This window comes from Malaclemys terrapin, chromosome 1, assembly GCF_027887155.1.
Source record: "Malaclemys terrapin pileata isolate rMalTer1 chromosome 1, rMalTer1.hap1, whole genome shotgun sequence".
In the NCBI taxonomy this organism is placed as follows: domain Eukaryota; kingdom Metazoa; phylum Chordata; order Testudines; family Emydidae; genus Malaclemys; species Malaclemys terrapin.
The window spans coordinates 308,607,381-308,630,596 of record NC_071505.1 but is presented as its reverse complement, the minus strand read 5'-3'; the positions used below and the strand labels follow the sequence as shown (position 1 = coordinate 308,630,596).

Here is a 23,216-nt window from a genome sequence, read left to right as displayed (position 1 = left end):
TCTAAGAAATGGTTTGCGACCATGTTCATTTGAGTTATCTGTTACACTGTTGTTTTACCAGATTGTTGTTGTTGTCAGCAGGAAGTTAGTGTTCCATTCACCATTCATTTTTATAGCAGTGAGTACAGTTGAAAAACATTTTTCAATGTTCAAAAGAGAAAATTATTCACAAGCAGATCTTTAATAATCTCTTTTACCTCCTTTAAGGTAACTGACACTTATATATTGTTTTTCCTTTTTTAAAGCACTTTGTAAACTTTAGCTTTTGATTTAGCCACATCAGAGGAAATCGGTGAAAGCCAGTAAAGGGCCTGGGGAAGGGTAGTGGAGCAGTTTCTCCCATATAGATAGCTTCTGCAAAATGCAGACTTTTTAACATGTTTTTCCCTAGCTCTTCTGGTTGTAAAGATAATCTTCTGAATGTGAACAGATGCAGTGTTATCTTATTAAATCTACAAGTACACTGAAACAATAACTCTGCGCTGCAAGCAGACCATTCATTTTAATGGAAAGTTAATTCTGAAGCCTGAAGATGAACATTTAAATAGAGGCATTGCTAAAAGTTTGCTTCCCTTTTTTTTCTGGTCCTTATGACTGTTTGTCAGCTGTCCGCTAGACTTTTTTGGGGGCGGGAGGTGGAGGCAGAAAGGTGGCACAATGCCATGTATATCTCCCCACTAGGTGCACTAAGCAGAGCTTGGGCGCACCTCAGGATCTAGCTCATCATGTTAGCTACAGATTTTGATACCACATTTAGTGGAGGTTCTACTCCCCCACTCAGAAAAGAGAGAAAATAAAATCAGAATATTGTACATTTTCCTTCATCACTATTCTGTGAGCATCACTTGTCACTGTTAAATTGATAGACTATCTTTTCCAAATAAAGGATCCAGGAAAGGGGAGGCTCCTCCAGGGTTCTAGAATGTGGGCATTTTTCACTCTCCAGCAATAGATTCCGAAACAGCCAAAAGGATTTCATTGAACAACCCAGCAGTCAATACACAGTGCTGAAGGGCATTTTTAGAATGTCCTTAATTAACCATGTGTACAGTGAAGCCTGGTTATAGGGCACAACTTAAAACTTTAACATAATTCTGCCACTTCGTGCTGCTCACTCTTGTTTAGATGATTAATAAATATATTAAATTACACCTGACTTACTGTGGCTCACTACTATTCCCAGGATTGACTCTGGAACCTTTTAAAAGATAGCAATAACATTGGCTACCATGGAGTTTTCGGCACAGAAGTGGATTTTAATGATTACATGTTTTTGTTAGCAGCTTAGCTACTTAAGGAGATGGTTTAAGTTTATTTTGATCTGTCTGACCATTTGCATTGTATTTAACTGTTCTGGATATAATACTGCATTGCTAAAGTGCATAGTACGTCTGTGTATTGTAATTTTATTATGAGTGTTTAACTGTAATATCATGCTGTTGAAGCAGTGTTTCCTGTGTTTTATAAGTCTTTAACAGATGGCATTCTCTATTTTTCTCTACAGGCAAGCATGCTGAAGACATATTTGGTGAGTTGTTTAATGAGGCCAACAACTTCTACATCAGAGCAAATTCTCTTCAAGACAGAATTGATCGCCTTGCTGTCAAAGTTACCCAGCTGGATTCAACAGTGGAAGAGGGTAGGTAATTGCATAAAAGCACTGAACCAGAAGTGATGTTGACAAGGTCACAGTAATTAATTACACAACAATCACTGCTTTTCCTTTGGAATAATGCTGAACTGATAGTTCATCATGTTTACTAGGAGGGCTTGCTGGAAAAAATCAGATTAGGTTAATTGGAGAAAAATATTTTGAACCTCTTGAGGACTTTGTGATACAATCCTTGCCTTTCAGGACAGGAGACATAGCTCTTACACTCATGATCTAGGTCATCTTAATAAATCAGAAGTTATTTAATTAAGTCATCAGTGAAATTTTTCCAAATCGTAAAACCATTAAAAGGTTTAGGGCATTTGGCCCTCTCATTTTAAAAGGGGGTGTTGCAGCTTAGCATTGACATTCATTATCAATGTGTCTCTAGTATGACTGGCTCTAATCAATGCTGTTATAATCTTCTTTCCCTAAGGAAAATGGAGATTTATGTAATATCAGCTAGCTAATATGATACAAAGTTCGAATCACCAGAGACTACACCTCCTTGGATCAACACCAAAATTACAGCATCACTTGTTTATGTATATAATTACAAATGAATGACCACATTAATAATATGCATTAGAAACTTGAGGAAATTGCATTAAATAATTTTAAAAACATATTCCTATGTCCTACCTTTAAAAAAAAAAAAAAAAAAAAAAAAAAAAAAAAAAAAAAAGCTGAAATGTGCAAACTTGCTTGCAAGTTCAATTTCCTAACATTGAAAAGCTTGTTTTTTTTTAAAATGAAACAATTCAAAGGCTCTGTATAATTTGATGCTGGTTTTTACTAGAATCGTAATGCCAACTGTGTACGTATAAAAATGGATCTCTTTAAAGAAGCTGCTGACTTCAGTGATTAAAAAAATTAGGGCTATATTAGGATTTATGTTTCACTTGTACACCAGAAATGGCGTTCAGGTACAAAGGATACCTTCAAGTTGAATTAAAGGAACTCACACACTGTGGATATGCAACTGTAATCACATGCTTGCTTTCAGGAATTGTACTGTTCCTCATATCTTGCAACTGGATTTTCCAGAAGAATCTAGTGTGAAATATAAATCAGTCTTTTGCGAGTCTTCAGTGAGGGTGTTACTGAGGCAGACCATGTCTGAGGCAGCCTAGTCAGGGCCAGCCCTAGGTATTTTGCCTCCTAACCCCAGCAAAACAAAACAGAAGAATTTGGCCCCTCTCTTCACAGATGTGTTAATATGGCGCTCAAGGCAATCGCCCTGATTGCTCGCCTCTAATGCCGGCACTGAGTGGAGTCAACTGGAGCCCATCAAGCTGGCAGGACAAATTGCCAACTCCTCATTCAGGCCACAAAGCACATGAGAGTTTGAAGCAGCTGCTGAACATGCTCCCTTTACTGGAAGAGTATGGCAATGTACTATGGAAGTCCTATCGATATCTCCCTGTAAATTACGGTTCCCTAAAAGCAGCAAATAATTTTGCAAACTTTTAGATGGCTCAGGAGATTGGAAAAATATGAAGCTTTTCACATCTAGATTGCTAGTGACTCAAAGTTCTTATATGGGATGGCTGTTTTGCCTGCTGTATGTAAAGAGTTGCTTATCTCAGTCCAGTTGCTAGTTAACAGATACCTGCTTTGCAAAATCCCAGAATTGGCCTTAACACTTTTTGGCCATCTCAGGAGAGAGGTCAAGAACTAAGTAGTCTGAGAAACTGAGCTATCTTCAGGTGCCTCCTGCATCTTAGGTTTGAGGCACCAATCATTGCTATGGTAAAATGTGAGGAAACTAGCACTACTCATGTCTATACTGAACCTGTTCTTTGATAAATTGGAGGACCTCAATCTTCAGGTCTTTCAATCTGGTACATTGCAGGAGCACTAAATTCACTTAACTAGTTTTAATTTTTTTTAAAAAACATCAGCCCATTTATTCCATTATAGATAGTTTCTGGTCAGCCTATGAAGCTGTAAAGAGACACTCAGAGCAGCTTTTGTTTTGATGTTCATGATTGACTAGATCTGAGGGTCACAGAAGACTCCACTCAAAAGTACTTTCTGTAGTTACCCCGATGCTGCTAATGATCTTTCAAATTAATGAGCCACACACAAACTATTTTAATTCCTAAAATTCACTTTGGTAAAATCAGTTATTAATCAGACACAGTTTTGAAAGCACCATAATACTCCCAATTGCTTTAATATCAGTAGAAAAATGTTTTTTAGGAAGATTTCATCCTAATTTCGTTGTTGGAAACACCATAGTGAATGGGTTAGCTAATTGCTGAGGATAATATTTTGATTGAAAAAGCTGCCTATAATTCTGATCATATCATTTCACATTCAAATAGGTTTAAAAAAGAATTGAGTGTCAAAAACAAATGTTTGCATACCCACATGTGCTGGCCAGGTGAAAGAGGGACTTGAAGTTTCAAGGTTTTATTCCTAAATCCTCCATCTGCTTAGAAGTTACCAAAGAAGCTAGGTAGTCATGGAGTGAGAGGCTAAATATTGCTCAAAAATTAGGTGGGAGACGGAGCAAAGATTTGGATTAGGTGGTCAATTCTTATCATGGCAAAGGGCTTAGGACTTTCTGGGAGGGAGCGGGAGGAGTGGGGAAGCGCCGTGTTTGGCAGTGCTTAGGACTTTCGGGGTGGGGGTGGGGAGAATGGGGATGTGGCATGCTCCGGAGAGGAGGTGGAGTGGGGGTGGGAAGCGGTGGGTCTGGAGTGGAGCGGGGACAGGAAGAGGCGGGCCTGCGCATCCCCCGGCAAAATCGGCGCCTGTTCTTCCCGGGGAAGCTGTTGCTGCTGCTGGCGAAGGTGCTTCCTAGTGTCCTTGCCTGCAGCGGGCTGTGCCTGTGTGAGGTAAGCCGGGGCACTTCCCAACCACAGTACAGTACAGTACTGTACAGTATATAATACCTTTTGTCTGCCCCCCAAAAATTTCCTTGGAACCTAACCCCCCGCATTTACATTAAATTTTATGGGAAAATTGGATTAGTTTAACATCGTTTCACTTAAAGTTGCATTTTTCAGGAACATAACTACAATGTTAAGTGAGCAGTTACTGTACATTGATCTTTGGTCCAATTCAGTATGGTAATTCCGATGTTCTCACGTGATACATTGACATGATTTACTATACAAATTAAATATATAAATATTACTTCAGTTTTGCTACTACATATGAGTACTGAAAAGTTTCTTGAAATATTTTCAAATAAAGAACTCTTTTTAATGTTGCAAAAATTAGATCTGATTTTTGGTCTGTAGTAATATTAGAAAATATCCACAATTAAATATCTTCTTTTCCTCTCTAATAGTATCATTACAGGATATCAACATGAAAAAAGCATTCAAAAGTTCAACCATACAGGACCAGCAAGTTGTTTCAAAGAACAGCATTCCTAATCCAGTAGCTGACATCTACAATCAGAGTGACAAACCACCTCCATTGAATATTCTTACACCGTATAGGTATGGATACAGTCAGTGCCTAAATTCTTGTACGGTGCTATTCATCTCATTTAATGCTAGATACATTCTGAGCAGTATAGAGGAGAATGGGTAGGTAACTATACAGTACAGATGCATTTCTGAACACAGGGTTTCAGGTGTATCCTCAGGTTTTACGAGGTAATAGTTTGTCACCCTTTGCCCATTGCAAGATGATACAGTGTTAACAAACGGAATAAATATAAATAATGCAAGGCCTCGTCAGACTGAACGGTAACAATTTATTAATTTCTAGATGTTAATATTTTTGGTATTTGAAAAGTAAACCATCTTATTAGTTTCATAGAAAGCCAATCTATGAATGTGGAAAATAGCTCATTGGATATAATGTAACATAATTTGGTTTTGCAGTGCTTTGTATATGGAAGCAGCGATAGAAATTATTATATTAAAGATACACAGTCTGAGCACAGAACTGTGAGCCAGACGCACCCAATTTCTAAACCTCAGTTTTAGACTAATTTCCTCTATAGCTTTAGATAAGTCACTTAATTTCTATTTTAATTTATCCATGTGCAAAGGAGTGTTGTAAGTTATTGCCATACCAGATGACTTTCAACCAATGAATGTGGTGGCATAAATACCTAGATAGAGAGCAGCAGCCCCGCCTTGGTGCAGTGGAAAAGGGACACTTTATGCATACCTGTCGAGTGCAGATAGTTTCTTCTCTCAAAAAATTAATATCTGGAAGTGAACTTAAGAAGTGGAGATGGGTAATTTTTTTCATGGACATACAATATGGTGAGTTTTGTGGATTGTGCTGAATGGACAACTGGATTTTCATACTGTAAAATAACCGTACGGTAGCTTACAATTATGATGAATAATTGTACTCCATTCCTGCACTCTGGTTGAAATCATCCCATTTCAGAATATTGTAAATCTGAACCTGATTGGTACCACGAAATTGAGGTTGTCATTGAGTATATAAATACTGTAAAGATAAGGAAGAATATAGTAATTGCCATTTTATTCTGTTTATCTTGAGTTTTGGGTGCTGTTGCTGTTTGTTTGCATTACCTGACTTTTTCCTGGCAAATAGACAGGTACAGTAAGCAGTAGTAAACAGGACTTCATTCTCTAGTTTCCATTAGATTTATAATAGTCTGTTTAAAGAATCTCATTTTTAAGTCTTTTTCTAGGTATTCTGGGTAATAAGTTATCATTTCTTTCCTTAAAATTGTCTTGGGTATTAGATTGCTTAAATATGAGTGATTGTTAAATATAACTAGTGCTTATAACAGGATGCCTTGTGATTTCTGATTGTACAACATTTCTGCAAAAAGTACACGCTTGTGCTTCAGTAACTTATCTGAAAAAGCTCTATATAAATAACATATATCAGAGTGATTGCAGCATATTTTTAGTATCATTACCTTGAAGGTATAATTGTAGATAATTTTAATGGCTGAATATTTAAAAATTAAATTAAAATTTTATTAATCCAGTGCTCATAAATAGCTGAATAATGAAGTATTTTGCGTATCTGTTTGTGCTGCATAATTATACGTTGGTGACAGTGTACTGTATAGAAGTGTAACTGAGAGATTTTGCTTTACTGTACTCATACACCTTAAGGCCAGAAAGGCAGGCCACAGAACTTCATCCATCCACTCCTGTAATAGATCCATAACATCTGTCTGAGTTACTCAAGTCCTCAAATAATGATTCAAAGACTTCTTTTAATTCTGTTAGATATGTTTTCATTTCAGAGTGGTAGTGTAGTTCATTTACACAGATGACATTGCTCCAGATATCTTTTATAGACGTTGAACTAAAATTACGTGCACTGTACTTTATTTAGCTTACTACAGTTAAACGATAGACCGGGACTAAGCTTAAACCAACAAACCTCAAAACTGAGCCTCTTGAATTTTAAATAACGTATTATTAACATTTGCTAAGCTTTTCTTCCATTGTGTTTACAGAGATGATAAGAAAGATGGTTTGAAGTTCTACACTGATCCCTCCTATTTTTTTGATCTTTGGAAAGAAAAAATGTTACAAGATACAGAAGACAAACGAAAAGAGAAGAGGAGACAAAAGGTAAATAGCGGAATAATAAATGTGTAGAATATATGTACAGAGTTTATGCATGTTCACTTGTCCAGGCTTGGTTGTGCTTAGCTTATGTATATATCTAAAGTCTTTTGCTACTTAGATATGACTGAAATAGTAGGTTTCGCATTAGAATTTTGATTACAGTTTCCTCTTTTTGCTTTAAGAGGCTTGGAAATGGAATGAAACAGAGCTATAGTTTTCTTTAAATCCTTACTATTATCTGCTTTTTAGTATACAGGAAATCAACCGTCTTTGCTTCATTGGGAACAGTATATGCCTTGATAGTAATGAAGTTTAAATTGTAATGTTTTATAATGTTTTTTTATCTTTATATTCATTATTAGGGGTTCTTTATCCAGCTACCCCACACCCACAGGAAAACACAAATTTCAGATAATTACCCTATTACTTTATATTCTTTAATTGTGACTCTTCACTTTTCTGCTTTTATTGGAAGACTTGGTGAGTAAGGTAGCACAGATATTTCATGGATCAGCAACTAGAGTGGATGTGTATTAGGAATGATACTCCTGCTCCCCCTCAAAGCCATGCTGTCAGCCTCCACCCCCAAACCCCACTTTGTTAAATACAAAAAAAAAGTGTTTTTAATGTATAAGTGGCACTCATAGGTTTGCTATGTGAAAGGGGTCACCAATACAAAAGTTTGAGAGAAACTGTCCTAGACCCTTAGAATGTTGTTGGAAAGAAGATGACAAGATTTTGTTTTGTTAGCTGAAGAATTGTATTTTGTGTCTTGAATTCCACTAGAGGAATATTTCTTAAATTTGTTACTTATATCCCTTTTTATATATGATTTCCTTTCAGGTCTTAGTGCTTTACATGCCATATGTATTTAAGACAAATTATCCATCCCTATTGCATACCCATGCACTTTAAGAATGATGCTGTCTTCTTAAACTAATTTGTTGATCAAAAATAGACCCTATGTAGACTAAGAAAAAAAAATTGTAATTCAGATTACAGATTAAATATTTTTTGTTTATCTTAAATACTGTATGTTGAATAAAAACAAAGTTTGGGAATATTGAGATCTCTGTTACCAATCTTATTAACATAGCACTTGCCGTTTTAAAGACAGCGTGAGCGTACTTAACTACTTCACAGATTGGCAACTTTTTAGATGTATTTGAATGTATTTAGTCAAGCGGCAATGACAACAATTTACATTTTTATAGCTGAAATGCACCATAGAATTCAGTACAAGAGAATTCCACAAATGACTTGTATCTTATCAGAGTAAAATCTCTACAAGTCTTCTAAATGAGAACTATGTGTAGTACTGTGTAGTCTGCTAAAAACCAGACATTCAAATAGAATGCTAATCTAGGGTCTAATCCTGTGAAGTTCTTTGCCTCAATTTCCATTGCAATCAGAGAGAGATAAAAAGTGATCATCAAGCACACATTCAGGTTTTCAGAGTATCTGTGGGACAGTTGCCTTAAGTGGTTGAGGTATTGGCCATAGGAAGTTCTTGATACCTATTATTCATTGTTGACCCTATTTTTACAGGATTAGGAAACTCATGGAGGAATGCATGAACATTTAATATGATGGTTCTTTCAAATGACAGTGTTCTCTCCGAACAAAAGTGTAATTTTTTAAAAATCCTCCATGCGTTTAAAAACTACTATGAGGTCTCCGATTCTGCACTGTTATGCTTTGCACACAAAGTAGGGTAATGAACTAGAGGTTAGTGTACTTGAATTTGTCAAAATGTTTGCTTTACCATTTTTAAACCTACAATCAAAAACGTGAATCAAGTGAATTTTGATGAGCATTTATTAGTGGTCATTAACAGGTTTTTGAGGAAAAAATTATGTGATCTTTTCCCCCCCACTTTCTGTTTTTTCCTCTGTATTCCCCCGAAGAATGATGTACCTCATTTTAACTAATAATTTTAAGACTATAAAGTGTTTCAGTGATTTTTCTACAGTTGTATTTAAGAAGTCAGTCAGTGATCTCTGATGTGATATTATGCTGTCAATTGGTAAACTCAAGTTAATATATTAACTATTGGTGAACTTTTTAAATTTCTTCAAAGTACTGCAGATACATGCTGAAGCTATTTCCTTATATCACCCCTATCACTTCATTGCAGCTGCTTTTTGTGCATAATTTTTGCTAACCTTTTTAATGCAAGTGTTATGCTGAAGTTAATTATTTCCGGTCTCTAACAATACGTTTGCCATGTTTGTTGAAGCACTTATTTTCTGAAAGTCAGACTATACACTCCTTCCCTATCTTTAATCTATAGCACCTACTTGTTTACATGGCTTCTACTACATTTTTAGAGCCCTGCAAATCCACGGAAATCTGCTTTTTATCCACGGACCGTTTTTGCGGATTGGATGCGTATACAAATGTTGTATCTACGCAGGGCTCTATACATTTTATTTAAAGAGAGAGAGAGAGAGACACCACTCTCTTTGAAAGTAGTAATATCCTCTAGAATTCTGAATTCATCACCCACATACTCATCATCAGAGCTGCAGTGGAATTATTTGCTGGGTATTTGCATGCTAATAAAAAGAAATGTCACTATTGATGTAGGATAAAAATAAAACTGCCCTATATGCAGATATAGTTCTGTTTTGTAACAAGCCTTCCCAATCCTTTTGACTGAATTAAATGTTTTGGAAAAGTCTCTAGATTTAAAGTGAACCAGTAAATCAAGAAAGTTAGAGGTAAATGTTATCCAAGTCTAGATTCCAGTGCTCATTCAATAAAGGTTCTTAAATCTTAAATAATCTGGAACAACTAGACAACCTGAACTTGACCCTCTAATAAATCTGTTTGGTTTATTTAATTTCTAAGTTTTTTTTTTTTAAATGTATTCATCATGTTGGTTGGGCAGGATAGCTACCATTGGGGTTGTGGATGTTTGTGAAAGCACTAAAATAGCACTGGAAAGAGAGGAAGAAAGAAAGAATTCACTGAAAGTACTTGGAGTTTTACACCAAAATCTCAAGTACACCACTACCTCAATATAACGCACCTGATATAACACGAATTCGGATATAATGCGGTAAAGCAGTGCTCCGGGGGGGGCAGAGCTGCGCACTCCGGTGGATCAAAGCAAGTTCAATATAACGCGGTTTCACCTATAACGTGGTAAGATTTTTTTGGCTCCCGAGGACAGCGTTGTATCGAAGTAGAGGTGTATATGAAACAGTCTAATAGCTTTGTGATAAAATAAATTACTGAACTGAATATAGGAAATGTGATTAATGTGACTCATTTCCTATAAGATCATATGAAATGAGAGTGAGGAGAGAGCGGGAGGAATTTTGTTCTTTTTCTTACTTGTTATTCAGACATGAAAAGACAAACAAGTTACAAAGGAAATCTCAAATTGTGGCATCTAATAGCAGCTGGAAAGAGTTACCACTTTTCCATATTTCTTTCAAAACTCTAGGTGCTTTATAGGCATGCAAAACCATTGGTGTTTATATGCAATTCATCCTGATTATATTTTACACACGCATTTATATTATTTGTAGGTCTAAGAAGTGTTATCAGATGCATTTCAGAATTGTCTGAATACATCATTACCATGTATTGTGAGGAAATATTTAAAAAAATGTATCTTTTTAACAATGACAATTATTCTGTTTACTGGGGGTGGGGAAATAGGTGAAGATCATTACTTAAATTAAAATTTTCTACAAAAGTATGTCAAAGAAACAGTAATAGTACAGTAATGAATAACATTACCTTCTGTCAGGTCCATAGTATAAAGAGATATTTAACTCTTTCATTGTCGTTGTTACTGCAGAGGAATTTTATGTAGACTTGGCTTTATCTGTAATTCTAGTCTTATTTCTGTGCACGCTAACTGCATTTTAACCTGCTCTTTTCCTTTCCTTTTCTCTCTCTTTTGCATGCTTGCTTTCTCTCCTTTGAACATAAGGAGCAAAAGCGTATAGATGGCACAACCCGTGAGGTGAAAAAGGTTAGAAAAGCCAGGAACAGGCGCCAGGAGTGGAATATGATGGCATATGACAAAGAGCTTAGACCTGACAACAGGTTGTCTCAAAATGTGTACCATGGAGCATCTTCAGAGGGATCACTGTCCCCAGATACTAGGTCTGTTTACAACAAGCCCTTTGCTATATCACAATTACATGTTCAGAAATTCTGAATAGCCTTAGATTGAGAATGTAGCAGTTAGTATAGAAAAGACACCATAAACATTTTAAACTTGTTCTCAAAAATGCTTGTAAAGTACTGTGAAATTTAAGAAATATGTACTAATTACTTGAAATTTCTGTACATCCACTCCATATGTTTTTGTTGGCTGAACTTCAGTCATTGTATTTAACTCGCGTGATGGTGTTTGCTTCATATTTTATTTTTGCATTTTGAACAGGTATAATTGAAGAAAGATTTAGATCTGTATATAATTATTAGTTCCAGTGTCTCTTCCTTCATTTTGACCTTGATGCATTTTATGGCTATTGACAGTAATGTTGTTTTTCTGTGCAAGCTGACTGTTAATCATTTCAGGATCTAGTCATCTGGGAGCTCTTCAAGTGTTTTTCTATTTAAGTGAGAAATATTTTAAATACCTGGTGATGTATATAATTTTGCCTTTAGTGGGATGCTATAATTGGGGAACAGTTCTTTATTGTCATTCTGCTTTTTTACAAAAGCAAGCTACAAAACCAGCTGCATCGTTATGGCTTAAAACAAGTCACTTTGAACAAAAATCTTCTCTCAGGTGCACGCAACAGAGCTCATCTTCAGTATTCTGCTCCCACTGTGTGTATGAAACTCCCTTTGAGCTCAGTAGGAGATCTGTATGCAAAGGGTGAGCCAGACATCTGAGGCTGTTCATCAAGTGGGTCTAGGTAGAGAATTTTTCCCTAAACGTTTGTTCTATGTGTCGTATTTAATTGATAGGCAGAAAAAACATAGGAAATAATTGGAATCTAGTGGAAAGCCAGACTATTTCACAATTCCAGTAAGTGTTTAGGTTGTTTACTTGCTGTGGCCATTGGGCAACAGCCACTGAGCAGGAGTGGGATTGATGTTTTCAGTTCACTGGATAGTTGTGATTAATGAAGGGGAATCTGCTCAGAGCTTTGTTTCTTCAACATTGAATTTTTTTGTCTGCTGTAGTCTTCTGCCAGATGACGACTCTTTGGAAACCAGCCAGAGTTTTATTTTGTTTCTTCTCTTTCCATCAATGTTAAGGTTCAAGAGTTTGTGTTCAGACTTTTTCCCTTGTCTATTTTTTTTACCAGTTTATTTTAGTTTACCATAATTTCTACTGCCAAAAATGTGTCCTGCTAATCACTCTAATTTTTCTTTTTATGCAAAGTTCTTTTAAGTTAGTATTTTCAAAATGTTGATCTGAATCTTGCTTAAATTTAGTGCCAGATAAAAGAATTTTGGTGCCTTGTGCACTATGGCAATGGGGGGGCTCCCACTATGGCAATGGGGGGGCTTCCTGGGTGGGAGGCCCCAGGACAGGGAGGGTATTCTAGAGTGAGCTTGTCCTGCATTCACCTTGCAGCAGCTCCTGTGCCATGGGGCTGATCTGACTCCCAGCTTTGGGTCGTTGGCTCTTGCCACAGTATGCAGACAGGGCCCTCACCCCACTCCACCTTCTTCCCGGCGCTGGGGTGTGTGTGTGTGTGTGTGTGTGTGTGTAGCTTTTCACACCCCATAGTGTTTGTGGAGGGAGGAGGGGGGCCCAAGATGGGGACCCTGTGCAAGTTTACCAAGGGCACATTGGTTAATCCAGGCCTGATTGAATTGATGGGATGAGATCAGTGCCCATTACTCAACTGCAAGATGTAGATTTATTGCATCTCTATGTTTTTTTCCCTTCAACGCACCTATCACTTGGCTTCCAGGGACCTTGAGATTAAAGAGTCACATTTAATTTACCCTTTTTTCCCCTTTATTTCCCTGTTACGTCAAAACATGCGTTCATCATGTTTTGTGTTCAGATTTTTATAATGTGAAGAAAGCAAGCTCTGGGAAATAGTTGCAATATGTAGCTTTCCCCAAGGAGGAACTGTAAAGACCCTCCACTAGGATCTGGGGTATTTTGGTGTGGGTGGAGGAAGGAGGATTATTTGTGGTATCACGTTGGTTATGACATTGTACTATCCCTTTCTTATTACAGATTTTGAAATGCTTATAGCAATGTGAATTATGAATTTTGCATGAATGAAATACCTGCCTCTATTGCGAAGTCTAGAGAGACAAGGTGGGTGAGGTAATATCTTTTATTGGACCAACTTCTGTTGGTGAGAGAGACAAGCTTTCAAGCTACACAGAGTTCTTCTTCAGGCCTGGGAAAGGTACCAAGTGTGTCACAGGTAAATACAAAGCAACAAACGGTCCTGTGGCCACCTTTAAGACTAACAGAAGTATTGGGAGCATAAGCTTTGGTGGGTAAGAACCTCACTTCTTCAGATGCAAGTAATGGAAGTTTCCAGAGGCAGGTATAAATCAGTATGGAGATAACGAGGTTAGTTCAATCAGGGAAGGTGAGGTGCTCTGCTAGCAGTTGAGGTGTGAACACCAAGGGAGGAGAAACTGCTTCTGTAGTTGGATAGCCATTCACAGTCTTTGTTTAATCCTGATCTGATGGTGTCAAATTTGCAAATGAACTGGAGCTCAGCAGTTTCTCTTTGGAGTCTGGTCCTGAAGATTTTTTGCTGTAAGATGGCTACCTTTACATCTGTTATTGTGTGGCCAGGGAGGTTGAAGTGTTCTCCTCCAGGTTTTTGTATATTGCCATTCCTGATATCCGACTTGTGTCCATTTATCCTTTTACGTAGTGACTGTCCGGTTTGGCCAATGTACATAGCAGAGGGGCATTGCTGGCACATGATAGCATATATAACATTGGTGAACATGCAGGTGAATGAGCGGTGATATTGTAGCTGATCTGGTTAGGTCCTGTGATGGTGTTGCTGGTGTAGATATGTGGGCAGAGTTGGCATCGAGGTTTGTTGCATGGGTTGGTTCCTGAGTTGGAGTTGTTATGGTGCGGTGTGTGGTTGCTGGTGAGAATATGCTTAAGGTTGGTGGGTTGTCTGTGAGCGAGGACTGGCCTGCCTCCCAAGGTCTGTGAAAGTGAGGGATCATTGTCCAGGATGGGTTGTAGATCACTGATGATGCGTTGGAGAGGTTTAAGCTGAGGACTGTAGGTGATGGCCAGTGGAGTTCTGTTGGTTTCTTTTTTGGGCCTGTCTTGTAGCAGGAGGTTTCTGGGTACACATCTGGCTCTGTTCATTTGTTTCTTTATTTCCTTGTGTGGGTATCGTAGTTTTGAGAATGCTTGGTGAAGATCTTGTAGGTGTTGGTCTCTGTCTGAGGGGTTGGAGCAGATGCAGTTGTACCTCAGCGCTTGGCTGTAGACGATGGATCGTGTGGTGTGTCCGGGGTGGAAGCTGGAGGCATGAAGATAGGCATAGCAGTCAGTGGGTTTTCGGTAAGTTAGTTTAGCATAAGTAGTTAGCGCACATTCTATCTGTTTGATCTTGTATTTAGCTGTGACACTCTTAGTACCTTCCCCAGACCCGAAGAAGAGCTCTTTGTAGCTTGAAAGCTTGTCTCTCTCACCAAAAGAAATTGATCCAATAAAAGATATTACCTCACCCACCTTGTCTCTAATATCCTGGAACTGAACATGGCTTCAACAATGCTGCATTGCAGAAATCTCCACTTCAACTGTGGGTTAGTTTTGGGACTGTGGTAGGGTGAGGAAGAGATTTAGTAATTTGTATAATGCACCCTTTTATCCTTGATCTTGCGAACTTTGTGGGAATGAAGTTATAAAAGTAAATGTAAAAGAGAGTCCAGTTCTCACAAAAGTTGTCTTATGGTGATAAGTGCAAATAGAAATGCCTATAAATAGAGTGCCTATATATAAACTAACTCATACAAAGATGTGGTTGTATTCATAGTATCTTGTTATATTTTAATACAGAGCTTAGGTGATTTAAAAGCCTTTGTTTTTATGCTGTCCCAGTCAAATCCATAAAGTTTGAAATCCAAGTTTCCAGACTGTCTACTTATGACAATGCATTTATGTTACACCTGTTGTGCTTCAGAGAGAGAGACACAAGCTGAATCCAAATAGAAACCAGCAAATAAATGTGAGAAAAGTAAGAACAAGAAAAGAAGAGTGGGAAAGAAGGAAAATGGGCATTGAGTTCATGAGTGACGCAAAGAAACTGGAGCAGGCAGGAAGTATGAAAAAGGACAAAATGCCCAAAGGGTGTGTCATTTTGTTTTACTCAAACCCCTGGCTTTTTGTTGCTTGCCTTGTTTCCAGTCTTAGAGATGACGTGCATCATTTTACTGACTATCTGTTTTAACCAAGTGACAGGCCGCACGACTGTTACTAATGCAGTACAGCTCTGTGCAGTTATGGGATGAAGAGATCCTTTTGCTCCCTCTCTTGGGCTTATTTGACAAAGCATCATAGACTTTGCATCTTTATGAACTCTCTGCTCAACTAATAATATTTGCATATCTCTCAGCCTTTCCAACCAAACTACTTATGCAAAGAAAGCAAGAAAGCCTTTAAAGATTAAGCTTTTGAAATTAGTTCTCTCTGCTTTGGTAAAATATGTTTTTCTGTATAACTGACTGCTTCCATTCTTGCTTTCTCTTTCTGCTTTCATTGTTAATACTTAGCTGGTTGCCCACAGTTATTAATTGTGTGTTGTCAAAAAAAAAAAAATCAGTGTTTCCTTGCAACTAGGAGAGGACTGAAAAAAAAAAAAAGCTGTTATTGGTTTTGCTTTTTTAATTTAATTTGATTTATTCTACAGTATTCTGTCACAGAGTTAATATGCCAAAATATTGAAAAGATGCAGGCCCTGCAGATTAAGATTTAGTCTCTGTGTACTCTGGTTTGTCAGATTAATTCATTTTGAAGTTACATGAATCTGAACAGGGGCTGGCTGTTGCCTTAATAATTATATTGCTGCTGTTGTAGTTTCCATGGTCTGACAAATGCTTGATAATGAAAATAGGGAAACCCCTCACAAGTCATTCCCAATGCAGTCATTAGCCTTACTGCTTAGCAGTGGAGACAGTGTTCTGCTGCACTCATGTGTTCTGTTCCACCCTATCCCATTTACTTTAATTTTAGGTCCCATGCATCCGATGTTACCGATTATTCTTATCCTGCTACTCCGAATCATTCCCTCCATCAGCAGCCAGTAATGTCTTCATATGGAACAGGAGATGGACCACAGTATATGGGTGTAAACCAGGGACTTGAACATGAATATAGACCATCTGCTACCACAGTGCGGCATGCTACCTTAAGCAGACCTCAACAACCACCTCCACCTCCACCCCAGGCCTCAGATGGCCCACACAGCTCTGTACCTTTGGTACCAGCAGACTATGGGTAAAACTTCTGATTTACTGGGCTCTTGGAAAGACCAATAGGATGTGGATTTTTCATCATCATAATACAATACTTAGGACTTGTTTTACATGTTCAGAACTCTGTACAAACTTAACTAATCCTGTTAACAGTTCAGGTAGGTAGGTAGGAAATTTGCTAATTTACAAAGTATATTTAACAGTGTGAACTAAATGGAGGTGGGGAAATGTCAAAAACTGAAATACTGAACAATGTATTTAATAACATTGATGTGACGGGTTGGACTCCCCTTCTGGGATGCCACCTGACATACTGGGATTTCACTGAGCCTGCCTGCTCCACTAGCCTGGGCTCCCTCTCCCCGTTATGCTGAATTAGGCTCTCCAGCCTCTGGCAGCACACACACACAGGAAGGGATGCATCGGCTGTAGAATCATACAGTCTGCAAACAGCTCTCTATGAGAAGACTCAGCTAGGAAATTGCCCAGCACTCAAGTTCAGCTCCCCTCTGGAAAGTAATAATAATAAAAGCCAAAATAATATTGTCTTGTGTAGAGAAATGTATACAATGTAAACTCATAAATTCGCCCCCTCCCTCAATATGAAGGAAGATATGCACAACTTCTTGCCCCCCCCACAGTTATAAATTGCACAAACTAGGTTTAATAATAAACAAAAACAAGTTTATTAACTATAAAAGGCAGATTTTAAGTGATTATAAGAGGTAGTCAACAGAACAAAGCAGATTACCAAGCAAATAAAACAAAACACATGTACTAAGTTTAAAATCTTAGAGACTGGCTTCAAGAAATAATTTCTCACCCTAAATGTTGTTTTAGGCAAGTTGCAGAGTTTCTGTAGCTTAGAATTCCAGTTATCTCTCTTTACAGACTAGACTCCTGTCTTAGACTGGACTCAGCCCTTGCCTTTCCCACCGCTCAGTTCCTTTGTCTCTTCAGGTACTTTCAGCAGTCTTCCTTCTTGGGGAGGAAGGCAATGGAGAAGAGTCCTGTTTGCCTTAATCCCCAGCCTTAAATAAGATTTACATAAGGTGGGAACCTTTTGTTTCCCAGTCTTGACCTCCTCCTCCTTTTAATGGAAAATTACTAGAAGTCCAAGATGGTGTTTAGTACGAGGTGACAGAACCACCTGACCTAGTAGTGTCACAGCTATGTCCCAGGATGCCTCTCAGGAAGGAGAAAGATTAGTATCTTCACAGTCTTATTGTTTCTTCCTAATAGCCCATCAAGCCTGATGGCCTGTTGTCTGGTGGGTGTCTTCCAAATACACACAGTTGTAATTGTTACATAGTCAATATTCCTAACTTTAGATACAGAAACGATACATGCATACAAATTGGATACTCACATTCAGTAAATTATAACCTTTCTGAAGATACCTTACAAAACCCATCTTGCATAAAATATATTTGTTATGCCATATCCATATCATAAGCATATTTCCATAAAGAATATGGGGTATAACATGACAATTGATATGTCTGTAAAATGTGAAAAGCTTTCAATGCATTGCCGAAAAAAGGGATAGTGGCAAGATTTTCTTGTACACGAGGAACAATAGCCGCAGGGTAGTGCGCCAAAAAATATTGAAAACTGCAAGAAAACAATAGAAGTAGATGCATATATTGAAATTTCCCACATTACATATGTGAGAGGTTAAAATGATTCTTTAGAAACAAATACATCTATCTGTCTATCTCACAGACATATTGAGAATTAAGGTAGATTCAGACAGTGTTTGTAAAAGCACTTTGAATATGAAAAGCCCTATATACTGCTTGCCCTTAAAAATTTTAACAGCCTTGGATAACAATATAACACTACCCCTCAGTATTTGCAATATTCCTATATGAAAATCTAAGGAATTGGCTGGGGAAAGCTGCAAAGAGTGAGTTAATGGTACCTGAGGCAAAATGAGCACATTTTAAAGGGTGACCACTGTGTAAGTGCTAAGTGTTTAAATATTTCAGTCATTTCAGAAAAGCACTCTTCTTACTGACAAATATTTCAGTTCTTTAAAGTTATTTTTGTTCTTTTTTTATGTAGGATGCTCCCAACTCAGATGGTGGATTATTATAATCCTTCTGGACCTCCCCCCACTCCTCTTCCCCCTATGATTCCTTCAGCACAAACTGCTTTTGTTAGTCCTCTTCAACTTCCTGTGCCACCTTCCCATTCTGGACTAGTGACTGGATCTATTTATGCTGCTGCTGCTGCTCCTTCTCCTCCTCCTCCTTCTGGGCTTGTTGTTACAGCCTCCCCTCCCCCTGGCCCACCTCCTCCCCCACCAGGTCCTCCTGCTGCAGGTTCATCTCTCACGTCCTCCCCGATGCATGCTTTTACAGTTCCTGAGGCAAAACGACATGAATCCACACAGCCGCCGATCAGTGATGCTCGAAGTGATCTTCTTGCTGCTATTCGAATGGGTAAGTGAACACAGAGTTTATGAGCTATTCCTTTTACACAGTGAGACTACAGTGTCTCCTATGATTTGTGTTCATGGCTGCTGTTAACCACAAGCCACAATTTCATCTTCATAATTTGCTGAGAGAGATACTTCACTACAACTGGCCCAGCCTAGGTATCTTGACAGTCCCTGCTCTTTGGACATGCGTTTTTGGTATACCTTGACAGAGGGCTGGTCTCCACTACGGGGAGATCGATGCCGCTGCAATCGATTCAGCAGGAATCAATTTAGCGGGTCTAGTGAAGACCCGGTAAATCGATGGCAGAGCGCTCTCCGGTTGACCCCAGTACTCCAGCTCTCTGAGAATAGTAAGGGAAGTCAACCAGAGAGCATCGCCTGTCAACTCAGTGCAGTGAAGACCTAAGCTCTGTCGACTCCAGCTATGTTATTCGTGTAGCTGGAGTAGCGTAACTTAGGTCAACTTACCCTGGTAGTGAAGACAAGCCCTCAGGGTGTTAACCTCCGTGCAAGGCTTGTGGTGGGGTCTGTATACCAAGTCATACGTTCCAAGGCTTACAGCTGATTTAAGATGAATTCAGGTGCTTGTTTGAATGAAGTCAAATGAAAACTTTTACTCATCTTCAGTATATGAAGTATCCGTTTAAAAAGTGTGCAGGTTCCATGGGGTCCCTTGCAACAGCTGTGAAATCCAAACATTGACTCCAGTGCATTTGATTTGGCTTTTTTTAAACAGTTGAAAATATTTTGTAATCAGGTCCTGCAGCCTTCATTCAGTTATGCTTGCTTTAAAAAGCATAACCATTTAAAATGCTTCCAGACAGAATTTTGACATCACTCCTACTGAAAGTGTCCTATAGTCATTTAGAACTTTAATTTAAACCATAGCAGGCTATTTTGAGAAAGTTACGGGCACGTGCTCTTGGAAAGACTGATGTCAGTCCACTTTGTGTGTCTGTCTGTCTTTCTTGATCAAGAAAGTTTTCATGACTTCCAATCTGTCTTTTTTCCTTCACCTGTTGGAAATGCCTCTCAACTTTAGTTAAAGTATAAAATGCAGCAACAACCGTAAATTATATTTTAGGTGCAAAGAACTGTTTGTGAATAGACTTGTCTACCTGTCTATAGGAATTCAGCTGAAAAAGGTACAAGAGCAACGTGAACAAGAAGCAAAGCGAGAACCTGTTGGAAATGATGTGGCAACTATTCTTTCAAGGCGCATTGCTGTGGAGTACAGCGATTCTGATGATGATTCAGAATTTGATGAAAATGATTGGTCAGACTGAGACCTGGTCCAAGTGTAGAAGCAGAATTCATGAAATGCTTTGCTCCAATAATTACACCATTAGCAGGACAGAAGGCAGGGTGTTGAAATGTATTAAAACTAGCGATCTAAGTACTAAAAATGAATTGGTGGTATTCAGAATGCTGTAGCTTAGCAACTCTTGTAATAATAATGTGATTATGCTGATGCAGATCCAAAAATTCAGTCTTATTTTCAATATTTACTGCATAATACATAAGTGCCACTAAATGTAGCAAATCGTATGCTGCATGCAAAGTAAGCTGCAGTTGTTGCACTGTTACAAAACCAGCATTTTGTTTTACTTTCTTGATCATGAAGGTATAACTATACTTTTACTTTGCAACATTATAAAGAATAAGATGTAATCTAGATACTCGTGAAACTGTCTGGCTGCTAGTCATGTAGGTCTTTGAGGAGAGTCAATGATACATGACTGGGCAATGTCTTCAGGTCCTTAAATGTCATCTTTTTAGCATTTTTCAGAAATTAATCATGTAACCTTAAAATATAACAGACAGCAACTAAATGTCTTCTTACGACACTATTTTAAGTAATTTCTTAATTTAGTTACTTATATTATTTTAATCTCCTTTACACATTCTGGCCATTGAAAAATCACAAATGAAATGTAAGTTTGAAGAGTCAGTTCAGAGGATTTACTAGTTATTTTTGAGAGGACTGGATGACTCAGTCAGTAACAGGAGGTTGCTGGCTGGTGGTTTGACAGTAAAATAACAGGATGGTCTCAGTTCAGTATGTAGTAGACACATGTTCATATTACAGAAACCACAATTGGAATTGACACTCTTTTTGGCAGTCTCTGGACATGGATTGACTATATTTGAAGTTTGAAATGCCCTGTCACACTCAGGAATAGTTTTTAGATACCTGAGTGGAGCCACTTTGTCAGTACAGAGTGGGACGCTTACTCGACTACTGGTAATACTATGTCTGTTATGTGGATGAATGGAATGGCATCAGTTCAGTGCTAGCAATTGGATACATTTCACAAGTACTAAACTTAGTTTTTTATTCATGTAGATACAAATATATGTGGATAGACTTTTGCTTATATGGAATGTGTGTAGTCATGAATGTCATTTCAGTTTCTTATAACTCACTCATTAAAGGCCCTTGATTTTTGAATGTATTTCTATCCCAGTATATCTCATTTACATAACACTGACAATTAAAATGGCTTAATTGGTGTTTAGTTACCATGCTGTATATATTTTCAGCTTCTTCTAGAAAAGAAGGCTACCATACAGTCTGCTTTTGCTCTTTCTCTATTCCCTTTAAAAATAATTCATACTTTATTCAATACAATATTGAAATTTGCATATATATTTTTCTTTTGTACACTGCGACTCAGACTGCTTCTTTGCCTAATAAAGCTTTTTTTTATGGTGTGTAAGAGAGTGGGAAGGGTTGGTCTTTTTTTTTCCTTCCCAGATTACAATTTTAATCTTTGTAACAGAAGAGATCTGTATAATTCCAGGACAAATATTTGGTAAAGCTCTTTTGTTCTGCAAGGCCCTTCTGTTCTTAAGAAGGAAGGGAAGAACATGCATCTAGCCTTTATCCTCATTCACTCTGAACTTCCCTTCCTGTCCAATCACAGCAGTTTGTATTTTTGTCCAAAGAAAATAATATTCAGCCTGTCACAATATTCACTTATTACATTATTGGCTACTTTATTACTGTTTAATCTGCATGCGAGTTTCTGATTCGACTATGATTTATAGTAGTGTGGCAAAAATGCCTTTGCCTCCCTGTTTGTGTTTTACTGCCCATTAAGGGCCTTATCCTGTGAGGTGCTGAACGATGGTTAGCCAATGGGAAAGGAGAGCACTCGGCACCTTATAGGATTGTTTTTGCCTTAAAACACGGGGCTAAATTCTACTTCTGGTCTGGTGGTTCCTCATTAACATGAGAGAGACATTGTTTGTGTTGGTCATAAGGATATAAGTGTTATACAGTAGTTTGCAGAATGCACCAAAATGATTCTGTGGGTGAGCAAATAAAATGGATAAAAGTCCAGCTAATACTGCAGTATTATCCAGTGTCACTATATGGGTGAGAGAGGTACTTTAAATATTCTTTTGATTTGTGTTGAGGTGAAATATTCTGACATCACAAATAATTCTTTCCATTGTAATGAAATTTGATATGACTAAAATATATTTTATGAGCACAGAGACTGAGTGTACCATGGGAATTTTGTAATATGCATCAGTTAGTTTTAAATGATAAATATAAAACAAGTGATAATTTGTGATCAGTTAAAGATAACTGGAATTTTTCAGCCATAGTAGCCAATCTGTTTTTCTGAACTTGGAGTATTTTGTCATCTCCGTTCAGTATTTTATCAATGCAAATTTAAATTGAATTTAGTGATGTGTAAACTAACTCACTCTTAGGTCATTTTTATCTGTTTGTATATCTTACTCTGGGTTATGTAAAAGTAACAAATATGAATAAAGTATCACTTTTGCGCCTTTGTGTTTCTTTTCGTGGAATACATTGCATGAGTTTTGCTGCTAATTTATTTTTAGCTTGATTAGTTTTTTGGTTTGCTAAATAATAGCATCACTGATCAAAAGTATCAGGTTAACTACTATGTAATAGTTATGCTCCTATAATACCCCTTTAATTTTTCCTCCTGCCTCACTTTCTTGTAAAGATGGACTAATCGGGATATTTTTTCATCCGTTTTATAGTATTTTTGTTTCCACCAACTTGTCCTATACAAATAGCTACTCAGTTGTGTTTTCCAGTTGCCAGAAAAGTATAATTTAATTAATAACAAATACTAAAGAAAGCAACTGGCTTGGGGTATCTTTATTGCAGAGGAAAATTGCTTTCTAA

General features: G+C 37.7%; 1 protein-coding gene across 5 annotated transcripts in view; it reads left to right on the top strand.

Annotated features, from left to right (window-relative positions):
- The window catches only part of WASF3 (WASP family member 3), a 155,579-nt gene extending 132,733 nt beyond the window's left edge, over positions 1-22,846 (top strand). For 4 of the 5 annotated variants that reach the window (XM_054015392.1, XM_054015394.1, XM_054015395.1 and 1 more), the window contains 7 exons: positions 1,505-1,639; positions 4,956-5,109; positions 7,077-7,194; positions 11,141-11,316; positions 16,355-16,618; positions 18,664-19,043; positions 20,171-22,846. In XM_054015392.1, the coding sequence (XP_053871367.1) occupies positions 1,505-1,639; positions 4,956-5,109; positions 7,077-7,194; positions 11,141-11,316; positions 16,355-16,618; positions 18,664-19,043; positions 20,171-20,328 (1,385 nt within the window). In that variant the 3' untranslated portion in view covers positions 20,329-22,846. Of the gene's footprint in view, positions 1-1,504; positions 1,640-4,955; positions 5,110-7,076; positions 7,195-11,140; positions 11,317-15,305; positions 15,473-16,354; positions 16,619-18,663; positions 19,044-20,170 lie in introns of all 5 variants that reach the window. The other variant, XM_054015397.1, reaches the window with a different exon arrangement.
- Positions 22,847-23,216: the final 370 nt, after the last annotated feature.